The sequence below is a fragment of the Capricornis sumatraensis genome, chromosome 21 (assembly GCF_032405125.1).
Source record: "Capricornis sumatraensis isolate serow.1 chromosome 21, serow.2, whole genome shotgun sequence".
Classification (NCBI taxonomy): domain Eukaryota; kingdom Metazoa; phylum Chordata; class Mammalia; order Artiodactyla; family Bovidae; genus Capricornis; species Capricornis sumatraensis.
In genome coordinates, this window is record NC_091089.1 from 63,425,824 (window position 1) to 63,452,760 (window position 26,937).

Genomic DNA, 26,937 nt, shown 5'->3' on the forward strand with positions numbered 1-26,937 from the left:
CGGCCCCGCGTCGGGAGTCAGAAACCGCGCCGGAGCCCGGAGAAGGTGCGGCCCCCTGACGGCCCCCGCGCCGTGGGCCGAGAGCGCCTCTCGCACGCGGGCAGCCCCGCGCGGTAGCTCCACGGCCGGCCCCGAGTCCGGCTCACCGCCAGACGCCGGGACCGCGCGGGAGCCGCCGGCGGGGAAGGCGGCCGCAGGGCGGTTGGGCGTGGCCTCCCGGAGGGGGCGTGCCCCGGGGGCGGGGAGACTCGCGCAACCAGCCGTTCGGGCTGCTGATTGGCTGAGGTGCCTGCGCGGAGCCCGCAAGTGTCTCCGCCCGCCCGGCCGCTCCTCCTCTTGTCGCCGCCGCCCCGTCCCCACCGGCTTGCGAGGGGACCGCCTGGGCGCCGCCGGCCCGGCCCTGCGCGGAAGACCAGAGAGAGGGAGGCGGACGGAGGACACGCTCGCTAGCTCGCTCCCGACCGCGCCCGGGCTCCCAGAGGCGGCGCGGAGCCCGGGAGGGAGGAGCCGCCGCGGGCACGCCCCGCCCCTCGGCCGGGGAAGACACCGCCCGCGGCCGCCCGCCCCGGCCGAGACCCGCCCCCGGCCCGACCCGGCCCCGGCGGCATGGAGGGGCCCTGCTCCTGACGGCCGCCCGCCGCCGCCGCCGCGGCCCCCGCCCCGCCCCCGGCCCCGCCCTCCTGCCCCCGCTCGCATGTCCGCGCCTCGGTAGCCGAGGATGCTGAGGATGAAGCTGCCGCTGAAGCCGACGCACCCCGCGGAGCCGCCGCCCGAGGCTGAGGAGCCAGAGGCAGACGCGCGGCCGGGCGCGAAGGCGCCTCCGCGCCGCCGCCGCGACTGCCGCCCCCCGCCGCCGCCGCCGCCGCCTTCAGGCGCGCCGCGGGGCCCCCCGCTGCCGCCGCCGCCGCCGCCGCCGTCTCGGGGGCTCGGGCCGCCTGTTGCTGGCGGGGCGGCGGCGGGGGTGGGCATGCCGGGCGGTGGCGCGGGGCCCGCGGCGGCGGCGCTGCGCGAGCAGGAGCGGGTATACGAGTGGTTCGGGATGGTGCTGGGCTCGGCGCAGCGTCTGGAGTTCATGTGCGGGCTGCTGGACCTGTGCAACCCTCTGGAGCTGCGCTTCCTCGGCTCGTGCCTGGAGGACCTGGCGCGCAAGGACTACCACTACCTGCGGGACTCGGAGGCCAAGGCCAACGGTCTCTCGGACCCGGGCCCCCTGGCCGATTTCCGAGAGCCTGCCGTGCGCTCGCGCCTCATCGTCTACCTGGCGCTGCTGGGCTCGGAGAACCGCGAGGCCGCCGGCCGCCTGCACCGCCTCCTGCCCCAGGTGGACGCGGTGCTCCGGAGCCTGCGCGCGGCCCGGGGCGAGGGCTCGCGGGGCGGCGCGGAGAACGAGCGCGGCGAGGAGGACGGCGGCGGTGAGGAGGACGCCGAGAAGGACGGCTCCGGCCCGGAAGGCGGTGGCGCCGCGCCCCGGCCGGGCGGCGGGCTGGGGCTCAGGGCCCAGGAGGAACTGCTGCTGCTCTTCACCATGGCCTCGCTGCACCCGGCCTTCTCCTTCCACCAGCGCGTCACCCTGAGGGAGCACCTGGAGAGGCTCCGCGCCGCGCTCCGCGGGGGCGCCGAGGACGTAGAGGCGGCGCCGGGCCACTTGGCCGGCGCCCGGGCCCAGGTAAGGCGCGCCGGCCTCCCCGCGCCCGCGCGGCGGTCCCCGCGGCCTCCGCGCCCGGCTCCCGGACGTCCCCCGGCCCGGCCGACCCTGACCCCGGCGCCGGGACTGAGGTGCGTCCGGCCGGGCCGCTCAGCCCCACTCCCCTCACACACACACACACACACACACACACACACACACACGAGCACCCGCCATAACAGAATGCTCTGGAAGTCTCGTCCCGCCGGGGTTGCCCCGGAAGCCCGGCGCTCAGCCCGGCCCTCGGACGCGGGCTCTCGGGACCTTTCGGCCCCGACACTTCGTCGGGGCTGCGGAGCCCGGGCCGGCCGCCGCCCCGCCGCCTGGCGCTCCGCCCGCGCGTCCCGAGGCCCCGCTCGCCCCCCGGGGGAGGCGGCCCCAGGCGCGCTCCCGGCGCGCTCCGCGGTGGCCTGAGGTACAGCGGGTCGGTGGCTCTTTTGGCTCCTGCTCTGAGCTTGATGTTCTCAGAAAAAGTCAGAGGTGCGAAATGATTCAAATCAGTTAGGTCGTCGGGCAGGTTGTCTGGGTAGGGAAACGTCCCCTCGGGCGGTTCTGGTGCCCTTCACCCCCGGCTAGTCCGGCTTCTAACGGGTTTGAGTCGTGTCTACACGTTTGGGTCCGGGGATGTTTGTGGGGCCTTTACTGGAAGCATAAATGGTTTCTAAAAAGTTACTGAAAGCCAGAATGTAGTAGATAAGACTAAAAGTAAGTCCCTTGTCGCAAACATGAGATAAAATTTTATAAGGCCACGAAAGCAATTTAATAATTTAGGCCCAATATAAAGCCCTTGAGTGTGACCATTTAATGGAGCAAATAGCTTTCATTTAAAGACTGTACAGTAAGTTTATTTTCGTGGTTCACGATTATTTAAAAAGTATTTATTTGGATGCCATGTTTTTCAGTTTAGGAGATCTCCAGGATGATATATTGGAAAGCGAGATTTTTTTCACTCCTTGCCTGAAAGTTCTTTTCAGCTTATATATCTGCTGTCATTCAGACTAAAACTGGGCATTATATCTCTGCAATGGCTGTGTGGACTCAATACCCATAGACTCAAAGGAACCTGGGAGCTGGAAAGGATTTAGTGATAATCTAGGCTGAGCCCCTCCTTTTAAAAAGGAGGTTTCAGTGAAGTGACTAACCCACTTTAGGACGTACTTTATCTAACTGGGACGTAGTAATGCTAGTATCCAGAATTTTGGCGAGCTTGAAATACTACAGTGTCTATTCACATAGCATGCAACTGTGTATACTGCACTCTTCAGCCTACTTAATAATTCCAAAAAAATCCTTTGTGCCCATCAAGTTTAAAGAAGCAAGCCTCAACTCCAAAGCAGTAAGTACTTACATATCTTACCCCCCAAAATCCCTGTATATATTGTAAAGATAACTTTAGCGTGTAGATATGAAAATGCCTCATAGTGGAGCAGTTTATATTACTCCATTCTTATCATTCCAGCAAGGGTAGCCGACTTCTGGTTTTAACTGCAGTGTTGTTTTTCTCCTCTTTTAAATTTTGCTTATAATGCGAGTGTTGTAAGGGGACGAGGTAAGGGGAGAGATGCGTTCAGAGCACAGCAGTGAAATCTTTATGTTGACCGCGGCGTGTGGCCTTTTCTGGCCACCCGTGAGGCTGGGCTCGCTGCCGCGAGCTTGAGCGCATCGTCCCTTCTCAGACGGTGCCTGCGTCGTGGCCGTCCGCGGGAGCGGGGGCGGATGACGGGGCACACGCCGACAGGCGCCACTGAACGCCGTCTGTGGACGTCGGGGGCCTGGTGAGCGTTTCCTCTCCCGCGGTTGAGGGTTGCCGTGACAGATCACCGCGTCTTACTCGGCTGTTGCTGCCCCGCACTTGGCTCGTCAGCGGGACTCCGAGCCCCTCAGCCGTGGCCGCTTCTGGCCCTGAGGACGTGCCCGCGGGTCTTCCTGCTGCCAGGCTGCTCCGAGAGGCGGCTCGCGGGGGTCTCCACACTTGAGCCCCGCCGCTCGCGGTCTTGGCCGCGGTTGCCTGAGGAGGGAGGGCCCACCCCGGAGTCCGCAGGGAGGCGCCGGGGCTCGCGCCTGAGGGCCGCGCGGGCACGCGCCGCCGAGGGCCGGCGGCGGGGGGGCGGGCGGGGGGCGTCCGCGGGGCCCCGCCCTCCCCCGCCCTGCAAGATGGCGGCCGCGCGCCGCCCGCGTGACGGGCGCTGGCCCCGCCCCCGGAGGTGCGCTGCGCCGCCTTGCGGGGGCGCGGGGGGGTTCCCTTTGGGGTCCGCTGGGCGAGGTGGGGACCGGGGTCGCCCGAGAGCCGTGGGGAGGGTTTGCTCTGGGACTGGCAGAGGCGGGTATCGTGGCAGCCTTATTTTGCCCGGAAGTAACCTTTTAGGCCGATCCTTGTAACTTTTTAATGGCCCAGGAATAATTCTGTTTCTCTACTTTCTTAAATGTCATGCATACTATCAATAAATGGATGAAGTAGAACTAATTTTCTTTTAATTTTCTCTTAGAGCATGCTAGCCCGGAATAGTGTTCCTGGCTCTCAGGATTTGTATCCAGTTCATAATATGCTGCAGTTTCTCGTTAAAATTTTAAAAACTAAAGACATTTACCGGTAGAACTTGTATTTCAGTGCAAATTTTAATTCTGGTCGTATGCTTTCAAGCTGACCCAGTCTCAGCAACTGTTGGTTTAGTGGCATAAGGTGGTCACGATGTCAATAAAAGTGACAAGTCCACAAATACTACTAGAGCTTACTACTAAGTAGGTCATTTTAGAATAATGGAGATTTAACAAATATATTTTTACTTTTAAAAGAGGCATTTCTAGAGTTTTCCTACAGGATTTGGATGTTTTCAGAGTAAATGTTACATAGGATTACAACTTAAATGTTGGCCTTGCTTTTAGGAGACTTGTGGGTGAAGTTCATGTTCGTCACAGCTGCAGTGAATTGCCAGTCACTGGCATAAAATTAAACATCTAGCCCAGTTGGCAGTAGTGAAAATTACTAACAATGTCCTAGGAAATTTGTGTGATTGATGCATGTCAGTGTTAATGAGATGAAGTACTGCATGTATGGCATAGCTGAAAAAAACTGGTATTAAAATGGGCCCTTTACTATTAGGAACACAGGGTATAAATGGTGTGTTAGCAATAGCAGCAAAAAATGAATGTGTTTTTAAATTACATAATGATTAAGTTTTTGTTTTCTGGCTGTGCTGGGTTTTCACTGAGGTGCAGGCTTTCTGTAGTAGCAGTGAGCAGGGCCTGCTCTAGTTGTGGTGTGTGGCCTTCTCATTGTGGCAGCTCTCTTGTGGCAGAGCACACGCTCTGGGCTCGAGGGCTCCGTAGTTGTGGCACACGGGCTTAGTTGCTCCACTGCATGTGGGATCTTCCTGGATCACGGATGGAACCCATGTCCCCTGAGTTGGCAGTCAGATACTACCAGGGAAATCCATGATCAAGTATTTTAAAAAGATACTAGTCTTGTTGCTGTTTCATTGAAAGGATGAAAGACAGCCCCTATCTTTGTTTCCTATCTTTGCATTCTTACTAAAGACCCTCTGTTTATGAAAATGGATCCTCTAGTTCTGGAGGTTTAGCCCCCAGTTAGTGACACAAAGATGAAAAGAGCTAAAATTACCATGAAAGAGGAAAGTGAGAAAGTTGGTTTAAAGCTCAGCATTCAGAAAACTAAGATCATGGCATCTGGTCCCACCACTTCATGGGAAATATATGGGGAAACACTGTCAGACTTTATTTTTGGGGCTGCAGGTGGTGATTGCAGCCATGAAATTAAAAGATGCTTACTCCTTGGATGGAAAGTTATGACCAACCTAGATAGCATATTCAAAAGCAGAGACATTACTTTGCCAACAAAGGTCTGTCTAGTCAAGGCTATGATTTTTCTAGTGGTCATGTATGGCTGTGAGAGTTGGACTGTGAAGAAACCTGACTGCCGAAGAATTGATGCTTTTGAACTGCGGTATTGGAGAAGACTCTTGAGAGTCCCTTGGACTGCAAGGAGATCCAACCAGTCCATTCTAAAGGAGATCAGTCCTGAGTGTTCATTGGAAGGACTGATGCTGAAGCTGAAACTCCAATACTTTGGCCACCTCATGCGAAGAATTGACTCATTGGAAAAGACGCTGATGCTAGGAGGGATTGGGGGCAGGAGGAGAAGGGGACGACAGAGGATGAGATGGCTGGATGGCATCACTGACTCGATGGACATGAGTTTGAGTGAACTCCAGGAGTTGGTGATGGACAGGGAGGCCTGGCGTGCTGTGATTCATGGGGTTGCAAAGAGTTGGACACGACTGAGCGACTGAACTGAATAGTCGTTCGTGGTTAACGTTGTTGGTATGGCCTTGTTTCTCTGGAGATTGTTTTCAGTATCCTCAAAAGTTAATTGTTTGGCAAATAGTGTTAATGTTTGAATTAAAGATAGAAACTGAACATTTATGTTATATGTTATAGCAGATAGCATTTAGTGTTATTTGAACTCACACACAAAAATAAGTGACTATGTGTCCTTTCAAAAAAGATCAGTGAAGATACTTAAAAGGAAAACTTGGCAAAATTGTTACTTTTTCATAGAATAGGTTAATTAGATATATTGTACTTGACAAAACAAGTACCTCAACTAGTTTTAATAATACAGATAACATACTGGTGGTGTTAGGACCTAAAAAAGAAAACTCTTTTGGAAAGAGTGCTCTTTTGGAAATAAGTGCTCCTGTCCTGGATAATGAGGATGTGTCTGTGGCAGTCAGAATCCTAGTGAGAGCCCTGAACTGAAGTGAGACCAGGGAGGTTCGTGTCCAGATGTCAGCAGTTGGTGGATTAGGCCCTAAAAAGATGCTTTCCAAAAATGACATTTGAAAAGAACAACAACACTGTTCACAGTAATAAAACCTTTATTTAATTTGTTGTCCACTGCTGGGAGCTTTTACAGTGACTTGGGTCCCTGGAGCAGTGGGCACTGTCTGAGAAGGCTTTTTTCACTCCTATCGGAGGGATAATAACAGTACTTATGATATTTTGCAAGGATTCAATGAATGAGTACTTCTGGAATGATGTCTAGTACATGATTTTCAGTAAGTGTCAGCAATCATTAATGGAAGTGAAACTTTCTTTGGACGGTGCTGAAGAGAAGTGAGTGTAGCGTCTAGAAACTGAGAGTAGGGAGTAGAGCGAGTCATGACGTTTACAGGAAACTTTAGGCTGTTTTGGCTGCATTGAGGAATAAAAGCAGTTCAACTAATAAATGCCTCCTGGGAGAGGCTTTTAGACTATCATAGTTAAGCAGTAATTACTTTCATAGCAAATGGCAGCTATTGGGTATCCTCCCCAGTTACTTAATTTTTCTCAGCGGTGGTTTTCTGAGGCAAGACTAATTCAGGAAAGTCTCACTCACAGTGTAGGTTAATATACCATTAGCTCAGTTCAGTCACTCAGTTGTGTCCAACTCTTTGCGAGCCCAGGAACCGCAGCACGCCCCTGTCCATCACCAACTCCCAGAGTTCACTCAAACTCATGTCCATCGAGTCGGTGATGCCATCCAGCCATCTCATCCTCTGTCGTGCCCTTCTCCTCCTGCCCCCAATCCCTCCCAGCATCAGGGTCTTTTCCAATGAGTCAACTCTTCGCATGAGATGGCCAAAATATTGGAGTTTTAGCTTCAACATCAGTCCTTCCAATGAACACCCAGGACCAGTTTCCTTTAGGATGGACTGGTTGGATCTCCTTGCAGTCCAAGGGACTCTCAAGAGTCTTCTCCAACACCACAGTTCAAAACCATCAATTCTTCGGCGCTCAGCTTTCTTTATAGCCCAACTCTCGCATCCATACATGACTACTGGAAAAACCATAGCCTTGACTAGATGGACCTTTGTTGGCAAAGTAATATTTCTGCTTTTTAATATACTATGTAGGTTGGTCATAACTTTCCATCCAAGGAGTAAGCGTCTTTTAATTTCATGGCTGCAGTCACCATCTGCAGTGATTTTCGAGCCACCAAAAATAAAGTTTGACACCATTTGCACTGTTTCCCCATAAATTTCCCATGAAGTGGTGGGACCAGATGCCATGATCTTCGTTTTCTGAATGTTGAGCTTTAAGTCAAATTTTTCACTCTCCTCTTTCACTTTCATGAAGAGGCTTTTTAGTTCCTCTTCACTTTCTGCCATAAGAACTTCTCTGCAAGTTAGCTAATGTAATATATATATATATATAAAATTTATTTTTTGTGGGTTTGTTTTGTGTGTATGTGTTTGCGATGGGGCAGGAATTGTGTTGTTCACTTCAGTCGCTCAGTCGTGTCCCAACTCTTTGTGACCCCATGGACTGCAGCACGCCAGGCTTCCCTGTCTATCACCAACTTCCGAAGTTTGCTCAAACTCACATCCATCAATTTGGTGATGCCGTCCAACCATCTTATCCTCTGTCATCCCCTTCTCCTGCCTTCAATCTTCCCCAGCATCAGGGTCTTTTCCAATGAATCAGTTCTTCACATCTGGTGGCCAAAGTATTAGAGATTCAGCATCAGTCCTTCCAGTGAATATTCAGGACTGATTTCCTTTAGGATGGACTGGTTTGATCTTGTTGCTGTGCAAGGGACTCTCAAGAGTCTTCTCCAGGACCACGCTGTTCAAAAACATCAATTCTTTGGCGCTCAGTTTTCTTTATGGTCCAGCTCTCACATCCATACATGACTACTGGAAAAACCATCACTTTGACTAGACTTTGTTGGCAAAGTAATGTCTCTGCTTTATTTAATATACTGTCTGGGTTGGTCATAGCTTTTCTTCTAAGGAGCAAGCATCTTTTAATTTCATGGCTGAGCCTCAGTCTTATCTGTGAAATGGGAACAACAACATCTCTTTAAGTTATGGTGTTTGCATTAGGGAAACAAAATGATTCAAATTGTCTTGAGCACAAATTCATTGAGAATGATATGCAGTGCCTTTTCTTTTCCACTAAGATGCAGCCATTCAGATTGCTACATAAATTGTTTTCAGGAATAGGTTTTCTTTTTTTTTTCTTAATAAAAAGTCTATATGGTATAGTATAGAAAATACTATAGACTGTAGTAATATAGAAAATATTCTCTGTTACCATATCTCTAAATTGATTGGTGTTCCAAGAAGGTAATCAAGCTGGTGTGTGAGACACATTTCAGACAGCTTTGTTAGTTCTTACGTTGTTAAGATCTGATAAGCTACAGACAGGCCCAAAGGAAGCATTTCTCTGGGTCACAGATCATTAAAATATGTATTTTCCCCATATTGGATTTGGGGATGGGAATGGAGAAAACACATAGTTGGAATTTGGGTTATCATGAACTCCCTTGCAAACGTAATCTACTTACGTTTTTTCACATTTAGTTAGGGTAATGTAAAGGGCTCAGACGGTAAAGAATCCTCCTGCTATGCGAGATTTGGGTTCCATCCCTGGGTTAGGAAGATGCCCTGGAGAAGGGATTGGCTACCCACTCCAGTATTCTTTCCTGGCGAATTCTGTGGACAGAGGAGCCTGGTGGGCTACAGTCCATAGGGTTGTGAAGAGTCTGACAGGACTGATTGATTAACTCTTCAAAGATATTTTGCAGTTCTGTTAAGTTATATATTTTAAAAATTTATTTCAGAGTACAAACTGGAATCTATAAATAATTTAACTTTTTTATACTTTTTTAAAGAGCTATACATTGGCTGGTTTTTAAACCTATTTAATGTTTTTGATCTTCCTGAGTAATAGTAGCTTAATTTTTTTTTTTTTTTAAGAAAAGCAAATACAGCCTTCACTACTCTCAAAGCAGACTGGGCTTCACTTGTATCAACTCTCTCTTCCATCCTGGAGGACCGTGTCGTCACAGGGATCCTGTTCCTCGCAGAGAGTGCTTTATCCCACAGGTCGCTTCATCGGGCTGTGTAAACAGTCACTCCAGAGGGGACGTGCCTAGGCGGGCGTTTATGTTTCAGGTGCGACAGTTGCTGGGAGTGCAGTCGTCCTTCTCCTTGTCTTCTTCCTGTGCTCCAGAGAACACTTGGTTTAATGCCCTTTGAAACGTCTCAGTTCATTAGGCATGTTCAATGCTCATTCAGGAAATAATTTAAGATCACTTTGGCAAGTTGTTTGGTCTTGCCAAGTTTCCGACTGCTCTGATTAGAATAGGGATCCCCTCACCATTTATTGGAAAGAATGGCTGTGAAGATGAACACAACAGTGTACATGAGACACTTGGTTAGCAAGCGGGAGACAGGCCGGCTCATCCGTGGGTGGTTCCAAGGGTGGGTAGCGCAGTTTGATTGTAGTGGATGAACAGAAATACAGAAGCTTTAAGAGAAAACAGGTTGGGCTGCATAGGAGCTTGAAGGTCAGATGAAAGAAACTGGTTTGCAGTGAGAGCAGGTGAGAATTTGTATGTCTTCCTGAAACATTAACTATCCCTTTACATTCATATGTGTGAAAAGAATGCATCACTGATTTGTTATTTAAAAAAAAAGAAAGACATCTTCCAAACTCATCCAGTTTTCTCAATGGTTCCATTACATTTCTGGCCACTCTGATTTGCTTGGTACCCTTAATCCTTTCTCCTTCATGAGCTGAATCGACCCTTTTCCCATCCTCATTGACACCGTTTGAGGACTTGATCTCTGATTCCCTTTCAGCCTCCCCACCTCTTACCTGCTGATACCACTGCCAGGCCCACCTTCCTAAAGCAGTGCTTCCGTATACCCCGTGTGCTTGCAGTGATGGGTGGAGCCTGTAGGTCTCAGGACTCACACGCCGTCTCCCGCTCCTCCCTCCTGCTCACGGTCTGTGGTTCTATTCAAGGCTGACTCATGCCTCACCTCTTGTGTGGTGGTGTTTAGAGCTGTCCTTGTGGTAACCTTGGAAATCTTTGCTGCCTCTGCCTTCCGATAGCCTGTATATTCTCTGTGACAGTTTTGGTACTTATCCTGTGATTTTTTCTTTCTTTTTTTAAAATTTACTTTGAATTATTTTTAACTTAAAATCCAGGAGGGAAGGTCAGTCTTACAGGTTCCACAAAGACTTACGTATCACATTTCTTGTTTTTTTTTTTTTTTTGGTCAGCGTTGCATATATCATAAGTGCTCAGTCAAAATTTCCTATCCTTAGAATGTTTCAAATAGTGCTCTGAAAAATTATGATTAATTACTGTAAGACAGAGTGCATCGGGCAGTGATTTTATTTTTTCTTGGTCTTGATGAATTATCAGCTGCTTTGTTATTTGCAGCCATGCAGTAAATGTGCCCAATATAGATAGGCACAGTTGTTTTGGAAATAATACAAGGAATTGTCTGTTTAGATAGAAAGCATGAACCAGTATAGGTTTGAACCGAAGCTTCAGTGAGTGAACGCTGAATAGTTGTACTTATTAATTTTTCTTTCACAATCAGGTCATGCTTACTCTGCTCCTTAAGGTAACTAAGCTTTTGTGTGGGGGGGTGGTGCACGTTTTGCAAACCTATGGGTGATGTTTTGATAGGATGAAGAGTCACAAGTCACAGGCTGTCTTCTCCTTATTTGGGTGGTTGTGGTTATTGCTGTCTAGTGCTGCTCCCCAGCCTTGTGGTTCGCTTGGGGGATGCTGGGAGCCTGATAGGGAATTGGAGTGCAGTACCTTGCTTATGGGGCTTCCCAGGTGGCACAGTGGCCAAGAATCCGCCTGTCAGTGCAGGAGACATAGGAGACGCAGGTTCGATCCCTGGGTCAGGAAGATCCCCAGAAGGGAATGGCAACCCACTCCAGTGTTCTTACCTGGAAAATCCCATGGACAGAGGAGCCTGGCAGGCTACAGTCCAAGAGTCACGGAGTCAGACATGACAGAGCACACACGTGATCTTGCTTATGATCTGAAAGTTAAAAACTTTTTGGTCACTCAAGTGAACAACTTTATAACCTAAAAAGTATGGAGTTTTTATGTTTCTTGTTCAGTTCAGTTCAGTCGCTCAGTCGTGTCCGACTCTTTGCGACCCCATGAATTGCAGCACGCCAGGCCTCCCTGTCCGTCACCAACTCCTGGAGTTCACTCAGACTCACGTCCATCGAGTCCGTGATGCCATCGCATCCTCTGTCGTCCCCTTCTCCTCCTGCCCCCAATCCTTCCCAGCATCAGAGTCTTTTCCAGTGAGTCATCTCTTCGCATGAGGTGGCCAAAGTACTGGAGTTTCAGCTTTAGCATCATTCCTTCCAAAGAAATCCCAGGGCTGATCTCCTTCAGAATGGACTAATTGGATCTCCTTGCAGTCCAAGGGACTTTCAAGAGTCTTCTCCAACACCACAGTTCAAAAGTATCAGTTCTTTGGCACTCAGCTTTCTTCACATTCCAACTATCACATCCATACGTGACCACAGGAAAAACCTTAGCCTTGATTAGACGGACTTTTGTTGGCAAAGTAATGTCTCTGCTTTTCTAGGTTGGTCATAACTTTCCTTCCAAGGAGTAAGCGACTTTTAATTTCATGGCTGCAGTCACCATCTGCAGTGATTTTGGAGCCCCCCAAAATAAAGTCTGACACTGTTTCCATTGTTTCCCCGTCTATTTCCCGTGGAGTGATGGCACCAGATGCCATGATCTTCGTTTTCTGAATGTTGAGCTTTAACCCAACGTTTTCACTCTCCACTTTTACTTTCATCAAGAGGCTTTTTAGTTCCTTTTCACTTTCTGCCATAAGGGTGGTGTCATCTGCATTTCTGACGTTATTGATATTTCTCCCGCCAGTCTTGATTCCAGCTTGTGTTTCTTCCAGTCCAGCGTTTCTCATGATGTACTCTGCATAGAAGTTAAATAAGCAGGGTGACAATATACAGCCTTGACGTACTCCTTTTCCTATTTGGAACCAGTCTGTTCCGTGTCCAGTTCTAACTGTTGCTTCCTGACCTGCATACAGATTTCTCAAGAGGCAGGTCAGGTGGTCTGGTATTCCCATCTCTTTCAGAATTTTCCACAGTTTATTGTGATCAAAGGGTTTGGCATAGTCAATAAAGCAGAAATAGATGTTTTTCTGGAACTCTCTTGCTTTTTCCATGATCCAGAGGATGTTGGCAGTTTGATCTCTGGTTCCTCTGCCTTTTCTAAAACCAGCTTGAACATCAGGAAGTTCATGGTTCACGTATTGCTGAAGCCTGGCTTGGAGAATTTTGAGCATTACTTTACTAGCATGTGAGATGAGTACAATTGTGCGGTGGTTTGAGCATTCTTTGGCATTGCCAAGAATGTTTCTTGTTAGGAATGTTTACATTAGGATAGTTAAGAATCATAATGTTTCCTTGGTATGACTGATTTTTGTTTTGGGTATCAAACGATGTTAAGTTGTCTAGTGGTCCTGGGAGGAACAACGCGACGGTGTGTGAGCCACAGTGTTTGGAGAAGACGTCCTCGGGGAAGAGGCCATCTGCTGACGGGGGGGTGGGAGTGGGGTGGGGGTGGTGGTGGTGGTTTGGGGAAGGTGTCATTTGTACTTGGTGGGGTTAAACACGAGGCCTGATGGAGTGTTTCCTGACACAAATCATCACTGACCTTTCTGTCACTTTCTGTCAAAGATCCTTCATAGGCTTTGTGAGCATTTCGGTGGAGAACCCTTCTCCTCTGGGGATGAAGTTCAGTTAGGAGTCCCCGCAGTGCCGTTGGCTGTTGCGGTCCTGAGCCCAGGCTCACCTCCCAGCAAGGTCCGCTCGTGTCTCCTGTTGTGGGGGTGGGGGGGGTTGTGAAGGAGACGGCAGCTCACTTGTGCACGGGCTGGGGAGGCGAGACACAGCCTCACAAGGTCCTTTGGGTCTCATGCTCAGGGGTCAGGGGTGTGTGCTTCTCAGCTCACCCAGAAGCCTTCTTGCAAAGTGGGGATCTGAAGGTCTGGGCGCTGCCAGCCTAGGGATGCAGCAAATCCTGATTCAACCTCCTGTTGTTGTTCAGACTTTTAAGTCGTGTCTGACTCTGCGACCCCACGGACTGTAGCGCGCCAGTCTCCTCCATCCATGGGCTTTCCCAGGAAAGAACACAGGAGTGGGTTGCCATTTCCTCCTCCAGGGGGTCTTGCCCACCCAGGGGTCGAACTTGTGTCTCTTGCGTCTCCTGTCTTGGCAGGCGGATTCTTCACCACTGTGTCCAGAAACACACAGGGCGCTTCATGAGGGAAACGTCAGGCTGTTTCTGGGTGGAACTGCTGCCTCTCCTCTTTCCTGCTCTACTCCCCGTCTCCCTGGTCGGCTTCTGCATCAGCATTCTTTCTGCTAGTTCTTCCCCAGTTGTGCATCCTGCAAGTTCAGTTTTCTAGAAGAGACAATGACATGGACAATATTAATGTTTGGTTTTTGTTTTTTTGTAATAAATTCAGAATTCCCCCAAACACACATAAAGTTGCAGTGAATCAAGTTTCCCCCTTCCATCCTATTCAACCACCCAGCTCCAGCCATGCCTGCTGTGGTCACACAGGTGCCAGCCCTCAGCTCACCCGGGTGGTCATGGGGAGAACTGGGAGTCGGGTCTGGGCTGTAGGCTGCGGTGGCCGAGTGTGGACACGCGGTCAGTGCATAGCTTAGCCCTTCCCCCACTTTCAGTGACTAGAGCACGTTTACCCACACTTTTAACGTAGTGACTCTCCCACGCTTGTCTTGCTGAATCATCTTTTCCACGCATTTCTAGTTAAACAGTAAGTTACATAGGGAGTGAGTCCACGGTCATAGCAGAAGTCATGGCAGACTGTTTCTAAGCTGCTGACTCTCTAGTCTCCTCCTTTCTGCCCTGTTGGGTCGATTTTGTTCTTTGCGGCATAACTTGAATACATTTGGCATCCACACTTCTCTCCCACCACAACTTATCCTTTATCAGATGCGCTAGGTTGATTCCGGAGAAGGCGATGGCACCTCACTCCAGTACTCTTGCCTGGAACATCCCATGGATGGAGGAGCCTGGTGGGCTGCAGTCCATGGGGTCGCTGAGAGTCGGACAAGACTGAGCTACTTCATTTTCACTTTTCTTCTTCATGCATTGGAGGAGGAAATGGCAACCCACTCCAGTGTTCTTGCCTGGAGAATCTCAGAGACGGGGGAGCCTGGTGGGCTGCCATCTGTGGGGTCACACAGAGTCAGACACGACTGAAGTGACTTAGCAGCAGCAGCAGCAGCAGCAAGTTGATTCAGGACTTTGCTTTGGGTTGGGTTACACTGTTTTCACTGAGGAAAGATGAGACAGATGTCTGCCTTTCCCCCACATCCTCTCAATTGAAGAGACAGACAGTAAATAATTCTTAACTTCGCCTGAGCTTCTTCCCTCTTCTATCAAAATAGATGAAATTTGACATCTCAGTAGTGTTTCTAATAGTGAATCATTTTTCTGACATTCAAAGAAAGACTTTCTATGAATCTTGCTTAGATAATAGCATATACTTGAGGTACAACCCTGGTTATTTAAAGAGAATTTACCATGTATTACTGTAACAGATTACTTCCAAACTTACTGACTTAAAGCAACAACCGTTTGTTCCTTAGTGTTATGTCTCATAATTCTGTGGGCCGGGAATTCAGACAGGGAGCTAACAGCAAGAGCGACTTGTGTCTGCTGCAGAATGTCTGGACACGCAGCTGGCGGCTGCAGGCCTATCTCGCCTTGCCTCTCTCTGTGTGTCTATGGTGCAGCGTCTCTGGGGAACCACTGTTCCTACAGGCCTGGGGTCCCAGAGCAAGTGTTCCCAGAGGCCCAGCGGCAAGGCTTCTGTGACCTATCTCGGCCATTCCAGAACGGCTCTCGATCCCATCCTCCTGGTTAGGCCTGTCTCTGAAGTCGGTCCAGATCCACTTGCTGGAGAATTATACCCACATTTCAGCAGGAGGAGTAGGCACAGTATTTTGGGCTGTCTTTACCCCAAAAACTTCATAGGGTGTTGTCATATACTAATGTTAAATTCTCAGTCTGATTTGATGAGTGTAAAAATTTGACATTAGTAAGTTTAGTATGGAGAAGGCAGTGGCACCCCACTCCAGTACTCTTGCCTGGAAAATCCCATGGACGGAGGAGCCTGGTAGGCTGCAGTCCGTGGGGTCACACAGAATCGGACACGACTGAGCAACTTCACTTTCACTTTTCACTTTCATGCATTGGAGAAGGAAATGGCAGCCCACTCCAGTTTCTTGCCTGGAGAATCCCAGGGACGGGGGAGCTTGGTGGGCTGCCATCTATGGAGTCGCACAGAGTCGGACACAACTGAAGCGACTTAGCAGCAGCAAGTTTAGTATAAAAACAGTTTCTGTGCTTTTTTTTTTTGCCTTTTTTCTTAGAATGTCTTGGTATTTTAAGATGTACAGTCTGCATCAAAGGACGAGAGAAAACATATCGAACATTAGATGTGCTGGGATAAAGTCTATCCAGTTAGACCTTTGTTAAAGTAACCTGAGACCCGCATGATCTTTGCTCTAATGATGTGTTCTCAGAGAAGGGTCTTCTTGGAACTGCGTAGTCAACTTGACTGTTTCACAGACTTTCTTCACACTTAAAAGATCTCCAGTAATTGTGATGGACCTGCATGTGTAAAAGTGAAGTCTGAGCAGTCTTTCAGAATGACCGAGATATGTTCCGTGACACGTGGGTTTGAGTTGACCAGGAGCACGCCACAGGTCAGAAGAAGCTTTCTGAGCTCAGATGAGCTGCCTCAGCAGGAAGGAGAAGGGCACACACATGCGGGGCTCTCTTTGCTCCTGCACATATTTTTGCCAGCTTAGGGTTTTTTAAATTTGTCATCTTCTTCCAGCAGAGAAAAATTCTCCCATTTCCCACTTGGTCCTGACCCTTTTTCTAAAACGCTGATTCTGGTGTGTTATCTGTGTTGCATTTGCATAGGAATCTGAACTTAATAGAGAACATGGGCACTATTCCTTCCTGCAGGGTCCCATTAAACCAGTGGTTCTCAGGTTTTATGGTGCTTTTCCCTGCACACAGTAAAAGCACACGTGCCAGGGGAGAGGAGACAGCAGAACCAACAGCTGTTCCTGCTGAGGCCAGGAAGCCCCATGATTCTGATCTCTGTAGCTCCTGAGATGTTAGATTCAGTTTTGGTTAAATTAATAAAATTAAAAAATTTTAGTTTCTAAAACGTAGTCTAAATGACTGTATAGCAGTGATACATGCTGGGATTCGGTGTTGGGAGGAGGGGCAGAAAGCTTAATTAGTAGACATTTCATGGGTCAATGAACTTTGGTCCTTGGATAGAAATTCAGATTCCATTTTTCTGCCTACGTTATTAAACTAGGAGGTTTTTGAGTTGGTTGTTAAATTGTGTTCTTCAAAGTAACTTCAGACTTTAAAAGTGATTCCATACAGCTGTTTCATTACAGAATTTATGGAGGCAATGTGATAGAACTATTCTTAATTTTTTTTATTGTGGTGAAATATATATGCATCCTAAGTTGCTTCAGTCGTGTCCAGGTCTCTGCGACCCTTTGGACTGTAGTCCGCCAGGCTTCTCTGTCCAAGGATTCTCTAGGCAAGGGTACTGGAGTGGTTGCCATGTTCTCCCCAGGGGATCTTCCCCACCCAGGGTTCAGACCCAAGTCTCCTGCGTCAGTAGGCAGGCTCTTTACCACTGTCTACAACACCGAGTGCTGTTTTCATGGTTTTGAGAATGCAGTTCAGTGGCATTCACATTGCTGTGCAACCACCGCCACCATCTGTCTCTGGAATGTTTCTTTTATCCCAAACTGAGACTGTGTCCATTAAGCCGCTACTCCCATCCTCAATTCTCTGAAGCCCCTGGTTAGAACCACCATGCTGTCCGCGAATTTGACTACTCTAGGGTGCCTCATATAAGTGGAATCATACAGAATCTGCCGTTTTGTGCCTGGCTTATTTCACTTAGCATAATGCCCTAAAGATTTCACCCACGTGTCAATTTTATGCCTTCTTAAGGCTGAGTAATACTCAGTTGTACGTATACCTCATTTTGTTTATCGGTTCATCGATGGACTTTTGAATAGTCCACCTTTCGGCCGTAGTGAACACTGGAGTACTAATTACCTGCTTGGGTGTCTTCTTTCAGTTCTTCTGGGTATATGGCTAGGAGTGGAATTGCTGGATCATGTGATAATTTTATTTATTTTTTTAGTAAATTTTACTGTGGCTGCACTGTATACACTCCTACCAGCAAGGCACAAGGGCTCCAATTTCTCCCCATATTCACCAGTACTTGTTGTCTGTTTTTGGATAATAGCCTTTCTGATGGGTATGAAGTGGTATCTCATTGCAGTTGTGCTTTGCACTTCCCTAACGAAAACTGTTCTTTCTTGTATAGTTTTGCATTCATTTATTTTCAGTGGTGAGTGTTACTTTTAATTTATGAACCACCTATGAACAATATGGAATATACCCTTAAGAAATGGTTGGGGGGGGCGGTCCTAAGATGGCGGAGGAATAGGATGGGGAGACCACTTTCTCCCCACAAATTCATCAAAAGAACATTTGGACACTGAGTAAATTCCACAAAACAACTTCTGAATGCCGGTGGAGGACATCAGGCACTCAGAAAAGCAGCCCATTGTCTTAAAAAGGAGGTGGAAAAATATAAAAGACAAAAAGACAAAAGAGGTAGGGACGGAGCTCCGTCCCTGGAAAGGAAGTCTTAAAAAAGAGAGGTTTCCAAACACCAGGAAACACTGTCACTGCCGAGTCTGTGGCGAGCCTTGGAACCACAGAGGGCAGCGTAACCTGGAGGAAAAATAAATAATGAAAACCCACAGATTATGTGCCCAACAGTGACTCCCACAGTGGAGAAGCAGTGCAGACGCCTGCATTTGCCACTAGCAAGCGGGGGCTGGGCAGGGAGGCACGGGCTGCATTGCTTAGAGTAAGGACCGGGCCTGAATGCCCCGAGGGCACTCTGAGGGAACTAACTTGGGCTAGCAAACCAGACTGTGGGATAGCTACCACGCGAAAAGCCCTAACCTAAGACACCGCCAGGCCCGCTCACAGAACAACGGACTGACTAGAGCTACGCGAAAAGCCCTAACCTAAGGCACCATCAAGCCCACTCACAGAACAAAGGACTGAGCAGAGCTAGCCAGCTGCCGGCCAGCCCATCTCCCTCCAGAGACAGGCAGCCAGAGCCAGAAGAGGGCAATTGCGGCCCCAGAGAGGCATTATCTACCAAACTGCAAGCAGGCTTCGTTGCTAACCAAGACTTCTTGGGGTTCTGGACAATCAACATCCACCTGAGAAGGTGTGCCGAGTGGACACCCAGTACACTGAGCGGCAGGGATGGGGGGAGGCGATGAGTCGCAGCAACTGCACTCACCAAACACCTGATCACCTGAGCTGCTCGGACCTGGGAAGGGCACAAAACACAGGCCCAACCGAGTCTGCGCCTCTGAGGACTACCTGAGTGGCTTAGACCTGGGAGGCGCATGCAGCCCAGGGCCACCCGCGGACGGTTCCCGGCAGAGCAACCTAGAGCCTGAGAGTGTGGGCACGGAGGGCACACGCACCGTGAGCGGAGGCAGGCCCAATGTGGCTGAGACACTGCGAGCACACACCAGTGTTATTTGTTTGCAGCATCCCTCCCTCCCCACAGCACGACTGAACAAGTGAGTCTAAAAAGTGTCCACCACCACCCGCTTCTGTCAGGGTGGAAATTAGACACTGAAGTGACCAGCAAACAGAAGAAGTTAAAACGGAACCGCCTTGGAAGTGGCAGGTGCAATAGATTAAAACCCTGTCGTTAGACCGACTACACAGGAAGGGGCCTGTAGATCTTGAGAAGTATAAGCCGGACCAAGGAACTATCTGAAAATGAACTGACCCCACACTGCCCACACCACCAGAGAAAGTCCTAGATACATTTTTACTATTTTTACTATTATTCTTTACATTTTTTTTTATTTAAAAAAATTTTAAGTCCTCTATTACTCCTTTAACTTTCATTTTTATAACCTATTACTTTGTGGAAAAAAAAAGAGAGACCCTATTTTTTAAAGCAAACTTCATATATATATATATATTTTATAATTTTGTGACTTTGTTTTTTCTTTAACATTGTATTTTTGAGAATCCAACCTCTACTCTAGATTTTTAATCTTCACTTTTTGGTATTTGTTACCAATTTTGTACCTTTAAGAACCCAATCTTCAGTACCCATTTTTACTTGGGAGTGAAATTACTGGCTTGACTGCTCTCTCCCCCTTTGGACTATCCTTTTTCTCCACCAGATCACCTCTATCTCCTCCTTCCCCCTTCTCTTCTCTACCCAGCTCTGTGAATCTCTTTGTGTGTTCCAGACGGTGGAGAACACTTAGGGAACTGATTACCGGCTGGATGTGTCTCTCTCCTTTTGATTCCCTCCCTTTATCCTCCTGGCCACCTCTGTCTCCTTCCTCCCTCTTCTTTTCTCTGTATAACTCCGAGAACATCTCTGAGCGGTCCAGACTGTGGAGCACACACAAGGAAGTGATTACTGGCTAGCTTGCTCTCTCCTCTTTTGATTCCCCCTCTTTTCATCCTGGTCACCTCTATCTCCCTCCTCCCTCTTCTCTTCTCCATATAACTCTGGGAACCTCTCTGGGTGTCCCTCACTGTGGAGAAACTTTTCATCTTTACCCTTAGATGTTTTATCAATGGTGCTATATAGATGGAGAAGTCTTGAGGCTACTGTAAAAATAAAACTGAAAACCAGAAGCAGGAGGCTTAAGTTCAAATCCTGAGAACATCAGAGAACTCCTGACTTCAGGGAACATTAATCAACAAGAGCTCATCAAATGCTTCCATACCTACACTGAAACCAAGCACCACCCAAGGGCCAACAAGTTCCAGAGCAAGACATACCATGCAAATCTCCAGCAACACAGGAACACAGCCCTGAGCTTCAATATACAAGCTGCCCAAAGTCACTCCAAGCCCAGTGATGTCTCATAACTCATTACTGGACACTTCATTGCACTCCAGAGAGAAGAAATCCAGCTCCACCCATCAGAACACCGACACAGGAAACAGGTTTTCCCTAACCAGGAAACCTTGACAAGCCACCTGTACAACCCGACTCACAGCGAGGAAACTCCACAATAAAGAGAACTCCACAAACTGCCATAATGCAGAAAGGCCACCCCAAATGCAGCAATATAAACAAGATGAAGAGACAGAGGAATACCCAGCAGGTAAAAGAACAAGATAAATGCCCACCAAACCAAACAAAAAAGGAAGAGATAGGGAATCTACCTGAATCTACCTGAATTCCGAATAATGGTAGTAAAAATGATCCAAAATCTTGAAATCAAAATGAAATCACAGATAAATAGCCTGGAGACAAGGATTGAGAAGGTGCAAGAAAGGTTTAACAAGGACCTAGAAGAAATAAAAAAGAGTCAATATATAACAATAATGCAATAAATGAGAGCAGAAACACTCTGGAGGCAACAAATAGTAGAATAACGGAGGCAGAAGATAGGATTAGTGAGGTAGAAGGTGGAATGGTAGAAATAAAGGAATCAGAGAGGAAACAAGAAAAATGAATTAAATGAGGACAATCTCAGAGACCTCTGGGACAATGTTACATGCCCCAACATTCGAATCATAGGAGTCCCAGAAGAAGAAGACAAAAAGAAAGACCATGAGAGAATGTTGGAGGAGATAATAGTTGAAAAATTCCCTAAAATGGGGAAGGAAATAATCACCCAAGTCCAAGAAACCCAGAGAGTCCCAAACAGGATAAAGCCAAGGTGAAACACCCCAAGACACATATTAATCAAATTAACAAAGATCAAACACAAAGAACAAATATTAAAAGCAGCAAGGGAGAAACAACAAATAACACACAAGGGGATTCCCACAAGGATAACGGCTGATCTTCCAGTAGAAACTCTTCAGGCCAGGAGGGAATGGCAGGACATACTTAAAGTGATGAAAGAAAATAACTTACAGCCCAGATTACTGTACCCAGCAAGGATCTCATTCAGATATGCACGAGAAATCAAAAGCTTTACAGACAAGCAAAAGCTGAGAGAATTCAGCACCACCAAACCAGCTCTCCAACAAATGCTAAAGGATCTTCTCTAGACAGACAGGAAACACAAAAAGGGTGTATAAACTCAAACCCAAAACAATAAAGTAAATGGCAACGGGATCATACTTATCAATAATTACCTTAAACGTAAATGGGTTGAATACCCCAACCAAAAGACAAAGACTGGCTGAATGGGTACAAAAACAAGACCCCTATATATGTTGTCTACAAGTGACCCACCTCAAAACAAGGGATACATACAGACTGAAAGTGAAGGGCTGGAAAAAGATATTCCATGCAAATAGAGACCAAAAGAAAGCAGGAGTAGCAATACTCATATCAGATAAAATAGACTTTAAAACAAAGGCCGTGAAAAGAGACAAAGAAGGATACTACATAATGATCAAAGGATCAATCCAAGAATAAGATATAACAATTATAAATATATATGCACCCAACATAGGAGCACCGCAATATGTAAGACAAATGCTAACAAGTATGAAAAGGGGAAATTAACAATAACACAATAGTGGGAGACTTTAATGCCCCACTCACACCTATGGATAGATCAACTAAACAAAATTAACAAGGAAACACAAACTTTAAATGATACAATAGACCAGTTAGACCTAATTGATATCTATAGGACATTTCACCCCAAAACAATGAATTTCACCTTTTTCTCAAGTGCACACGGAAACTTCTCCAGGATAGATCACATCCTGGGCCATAAATCTAGCCTTAGTAAATTCAAAAAAATTGAAATCATTCCAAGCATCTTTTCTGGCCACAACTCAGTAAGACTAGATCTCAATTACAGGAGAAAAGCTATTAAAAATTCCAACATACGGAGGCTGAACAACACGCTGCTGAATAACCAACAAATCACAGAAGAAATCAAAAAAGAAATAAAAATTTGCATAGAAACGAATGAAAATGAAAACACAACAACCCAAAACCTGTGGGACACTGTAAAAGGTTCATAGCAATACAGGCATACCTCAAGAAACAAGAAAAAAGTCAAATAAATAACCTAACTCTATACCTATAGCAACTAGAAAAGGAAGAAATGGAGAACCCCAGGGTTAGTAGAAGGAAAGAAATCTTAAAAATTAGGGCAGAAATAAATGCAAAAGAAACAAAAGAGACCATAGCAAAAATCAACAAAGCCAAAAGCTGGTTCTTTGAGAGGATAAATAAAATTGACAAACCATTAGCCAGACTCATCAAGAAACAAAGGGAGAAAAATCAAATCAATAAAATTAGAAATGAAAATGGAGAGATCACAACAGACACACAGAAATACAAAGGATCATAAGAGACTACTATCAGCAGTTATATGCCAATAAAATGGACAACTTGGAAGAAATGGACAAATTCATAGAAAAGTACAACTTTCCAAAACTGAACCAGGAAGAAATAGAAAATCTTAACAGACCCATCACAAGCGTGGAAATCAAAACTGTAATCAGAAATCTTCCAGCAAACAAAAGCCCAGGTCCAGACAGCTTCACAGCTGAATTCTACCAAAAATTTCGAGAAGAGCTAACACCTATCCTACTCAAACTCTTCCAGAAAATTTCAGAGGAAGGTAAACTTCTAAACTCATTCTATGAGGCCACCATGACCCTAATACCAAAACCTGACAAAGATGCCACAAAAAAAGAAAACTACAGGCCAATATCACTGATGAACATAGATGCAAAAATCCTCAACAAAATTCTAGCAATCAGAATCCAACAACACATTAAAAAGATCATACACCATGACCAAGTGGGCTTTATCCCAGGGATGCAAGAATTCTTCAATATCTGCAAATTAATCAGTGTAATACACCACATTAACAAATAGAAAAATAAAAGCCATATGATTATCTCAATAGATGGAGAGAAGGCCTTTGACAAAATTCAACATCCATTTATGATAAAAAAACTCTCCAGAAAGCAGGAATTCTAAACATACCTCAACATAATAAAAGCTATATATGACAAACCCACAGCAAACATTATCCTCAATGGTGAAAAATTGAAAGCATTTCCCCTAAAGTCAGGAACAAGACAAGGGTGCCCACTTTCACCACTACTATTCAACATAGTTTTGGAAGTTTTGGCCACAGCAATCAGAGCAGAAAAAGAAATAAAAGGAATCCAAATTGGAAAAGAAAAAGTAAAACTCTCACTGTTTGCAGAAGGCACGATCCTCTACATAGAAAACCCTAAAGACTCCACCGGAAAATTGCTAGAGCAAATCAATGAATATAGTAAAGTTGCAGGATATAAAATCAACACACAGAAATCCCTTGCATTCCTATATACTAATAATGAGAAAATAGAGAAATTGAGGAAACAATTCCATTCACCATTGCAACAAAAAGAGTAAAATACTTAGGAATATATCTACCTAAAGAAACTAAAGACCTATATATAGAAAACTATAAAACACTGGTGAAAGAAATCAAAGAGGACACTAATAGATGGAGAAATATACCATGTTCATTGATCGGAAGAATCAGTATAGTGAAAATGAGTATATTGCCCAAAGCAATCTACAGATTGAGTGCAGTCCCCATCAGGCTACCAACGGTATTTTTCACAGAGCTAGAACAAATAATTTCAAGATTTGTATGGAAATACAAAACACCTCAAATAGCCAAAGCAATCTTGAGAAAGAAGAATGGAACTGGAGGAATCAACCTGCCTGACTTCAGGCTCTACTACAAAGCCACAGTCATCAAGACAGTATGGTACTGGCACAAAGACAGAAATATAGATCAATGGAACAAAATAGAAAGCCCAGAGATAAATCCACGCACCTATGGTCATCTTATTTTTGACAAAGGAGGCAAGAATATACAATGGAGAAAAGACAATCTCTGTAACAAGTGGTGCTGGGAAAACTGGTCAACCACTTGTAAAAGAATGAAACTAGAACACTTTCTAACACCATACACAAAAATAAACTCAAAATGGATTAAAGATCTAAACGTAAGACCAAAAACTATAAAATTCCTAGAGGAGAACATAGGCAAAACACTCTCCGACATAAATCAAAGCAAGATCCTCTGTGACCCACCTCCCAGATTATTGGAAAAAAAAGCAAAAATAAATGGGACCTAATTAAAATTAAAAGCTTCTGCACAACAAAGGAAACTGTAAGCAAGGTGAAAAGACAGCCTTCGGAATGGGAGAAAACAATAGCAAATGAAGCAACTGACAAAGAATTAATCTCAAAAACATACAAGCAACTCCTGCAGCTCAATTCCAGAAAAATAAATGACCCAATCAAAAAATGGGCCAAAGAACTAAACAGACATTTTTCCAAAGAAGACATACAGATGGCTAACAAACACATGAAAAGATGTTCAACATCACTCATTATCAGAGAAATGCAAATCAAAACCACAATGAGGTACCATTTCACAGCAGTCAGAATGGCTGCAATCCAAAAGTCTACAAGCAATAAATGCTGGAGAGGGTGTGGAGAAAAGGGAACCCTCTTACACTGTTGGTGGGAATGCAAACTAGTACAGCCACTATGGAGAACAGTGTGGAGATTCCTTAAAAGACTGGAAATAGAACTACCTTATGACCCAGCAATCCCACTGCTGGGCATACACACCGAGGAAACCAGAATTGAAAGAGACACATGTACCCCAATGTTCATCGCAGCACTGTTTATAATAGCCAGGACATGGAAGCAACCTAGATGTCCATCAGTAGGTGAATGGATAAGAAAGCTGTGGTACATATACACAATGGAGTATTACTCAGCCATTAAAAAGAATACATTTGTATCAGTTCTAATGAGGTGGATGAACCTGGAGCCTATTATACAGAGTGAAGTAAGCCAGAAAGAAAAACACCAATACAGTATACTAATGCATATATATGGAATTTAAAAAGATGGTAATGATAACCCTGTATGCGAGACAGCAAAAGAAACACAGATGTATAGAACAGTCTTTTGGACTCTGGGAAAGGGCGACGGTGGGATGATTTGGGAGAATGGCATTGAAACGTATATTATCATATGTGAAACGAATCGCCAGTCCAGGTTCAATGCATGATTCAGGATGCTCGGGGCTGGTGCACTGGGATGACCCAGAGGGATGGTATGGGGAGTGAGGTGGGAGGGAGGTTCAGGATGGGGAACACGTGAACACCCATGGCGGATTCATGTTGATGTATGGCAAAACCAATACAATATTATAAAGTAAGTAGCCTCCAATTAAAATAAATAAATTTATATTAAAAAAAATGGTTGACCCGTTCAGCTAAACTTCCAATTAACACAAGTATTAAGAGGATTACAGTGCATTATTTATGTTGATTTTTGAAGTATTTATAGCAGTTTTAGGCCAATGTGGTTGTATTACTTTGTAGTAAATGATTATTTCAAATCCTGAAAGATGATGCTGTGAAAGTGCTGCATTCAATATGCCAGCAAATTTGGAAAACTCAGCAGTGGCCACAGGACTGGAAAAGGTCAGTTTTCATTCCAATCCCAAAGCAAGGCAATGCCAAAGAATGCTCAAACTACCACTCAATTGCACTCATTTCACATACTAGTAAAGTAATGCTCAAAATTCTCCAAGCCAGGCTTCAGCAATACGTGAACCGTGAATTTCCTGATGTTCAGGCTGGATTTAGAAAAGGCAGAGAGGAACCAGAGATCAAATTGCCAACATCCGCTGGATCATGGAAAAAGCAAAAGAGTTCCAGAAAAACATCTATTTCTGGTTTATTGACTATGCCAAAGCCTTTGATCACAATAAACTGTGGAAAATTCTGAAAGAGATGGGAATACCAGACCACCTGACCTGCCTCTTGAGAAACCTGTATGCAGGTCAGGAAGCAACAGTTAGAACTGGACATGGAACAACAGACTGGTTTCAAATAGGAAAAGGAGTACGTCAAGGCTGTATATTGTCACCCTGCTTATTTAACTTCTATGCAGACATCATGAGAAACGCTGGACTGGAAAAAACACAAGCTGGAATCAATATTGCTGGGAGAAATATCAATACCCTCAGATATGCAGATGACACCACCCTTATGGCAGAAAGTGAAGAGAAACTAAAAAGCCTCTTGATGAAAGTGAAAGTGGAGAGTGAAAACATTGGCTTAAAGCTCAACATTCAGAAAACGAAGATCATGGCATCTGGTCCCATCACTTCATGGGAAATAGATGGGGAAACAGTGGAAACAGTGTCAGACTTTATTTTGGGGGGGCTCCAAAATCACTGCAGATGGTGACTGCAGCCATGAAATTAAA

The 26,937-nt window shown here is 46.3% G+C and overlaps 1 protein-coding gene across 1 annotated transcript in view; it reads left to right on the forward strand.

Annotated features, from left to right (window-relative positions):
- The first annotated feature begins 718 nt into the window (after positions 1-718).
- Positions 719-26,937, forward strand: part of ZCCHC2 (zinc finger CCHC-type containing 2) — a 55,154-nt gene continuing 28,935 nt past the window's right edge. Inside the window, exon 1 of the mRNA XM_068993676.1 lies at positions 719-1,666. Coding sequence (XP_068849777.1) covers positions 719-1,666 — 948 coding nt within the window. The remainder of the gene's footprint in view (positions 1,667-26,937) is intronic.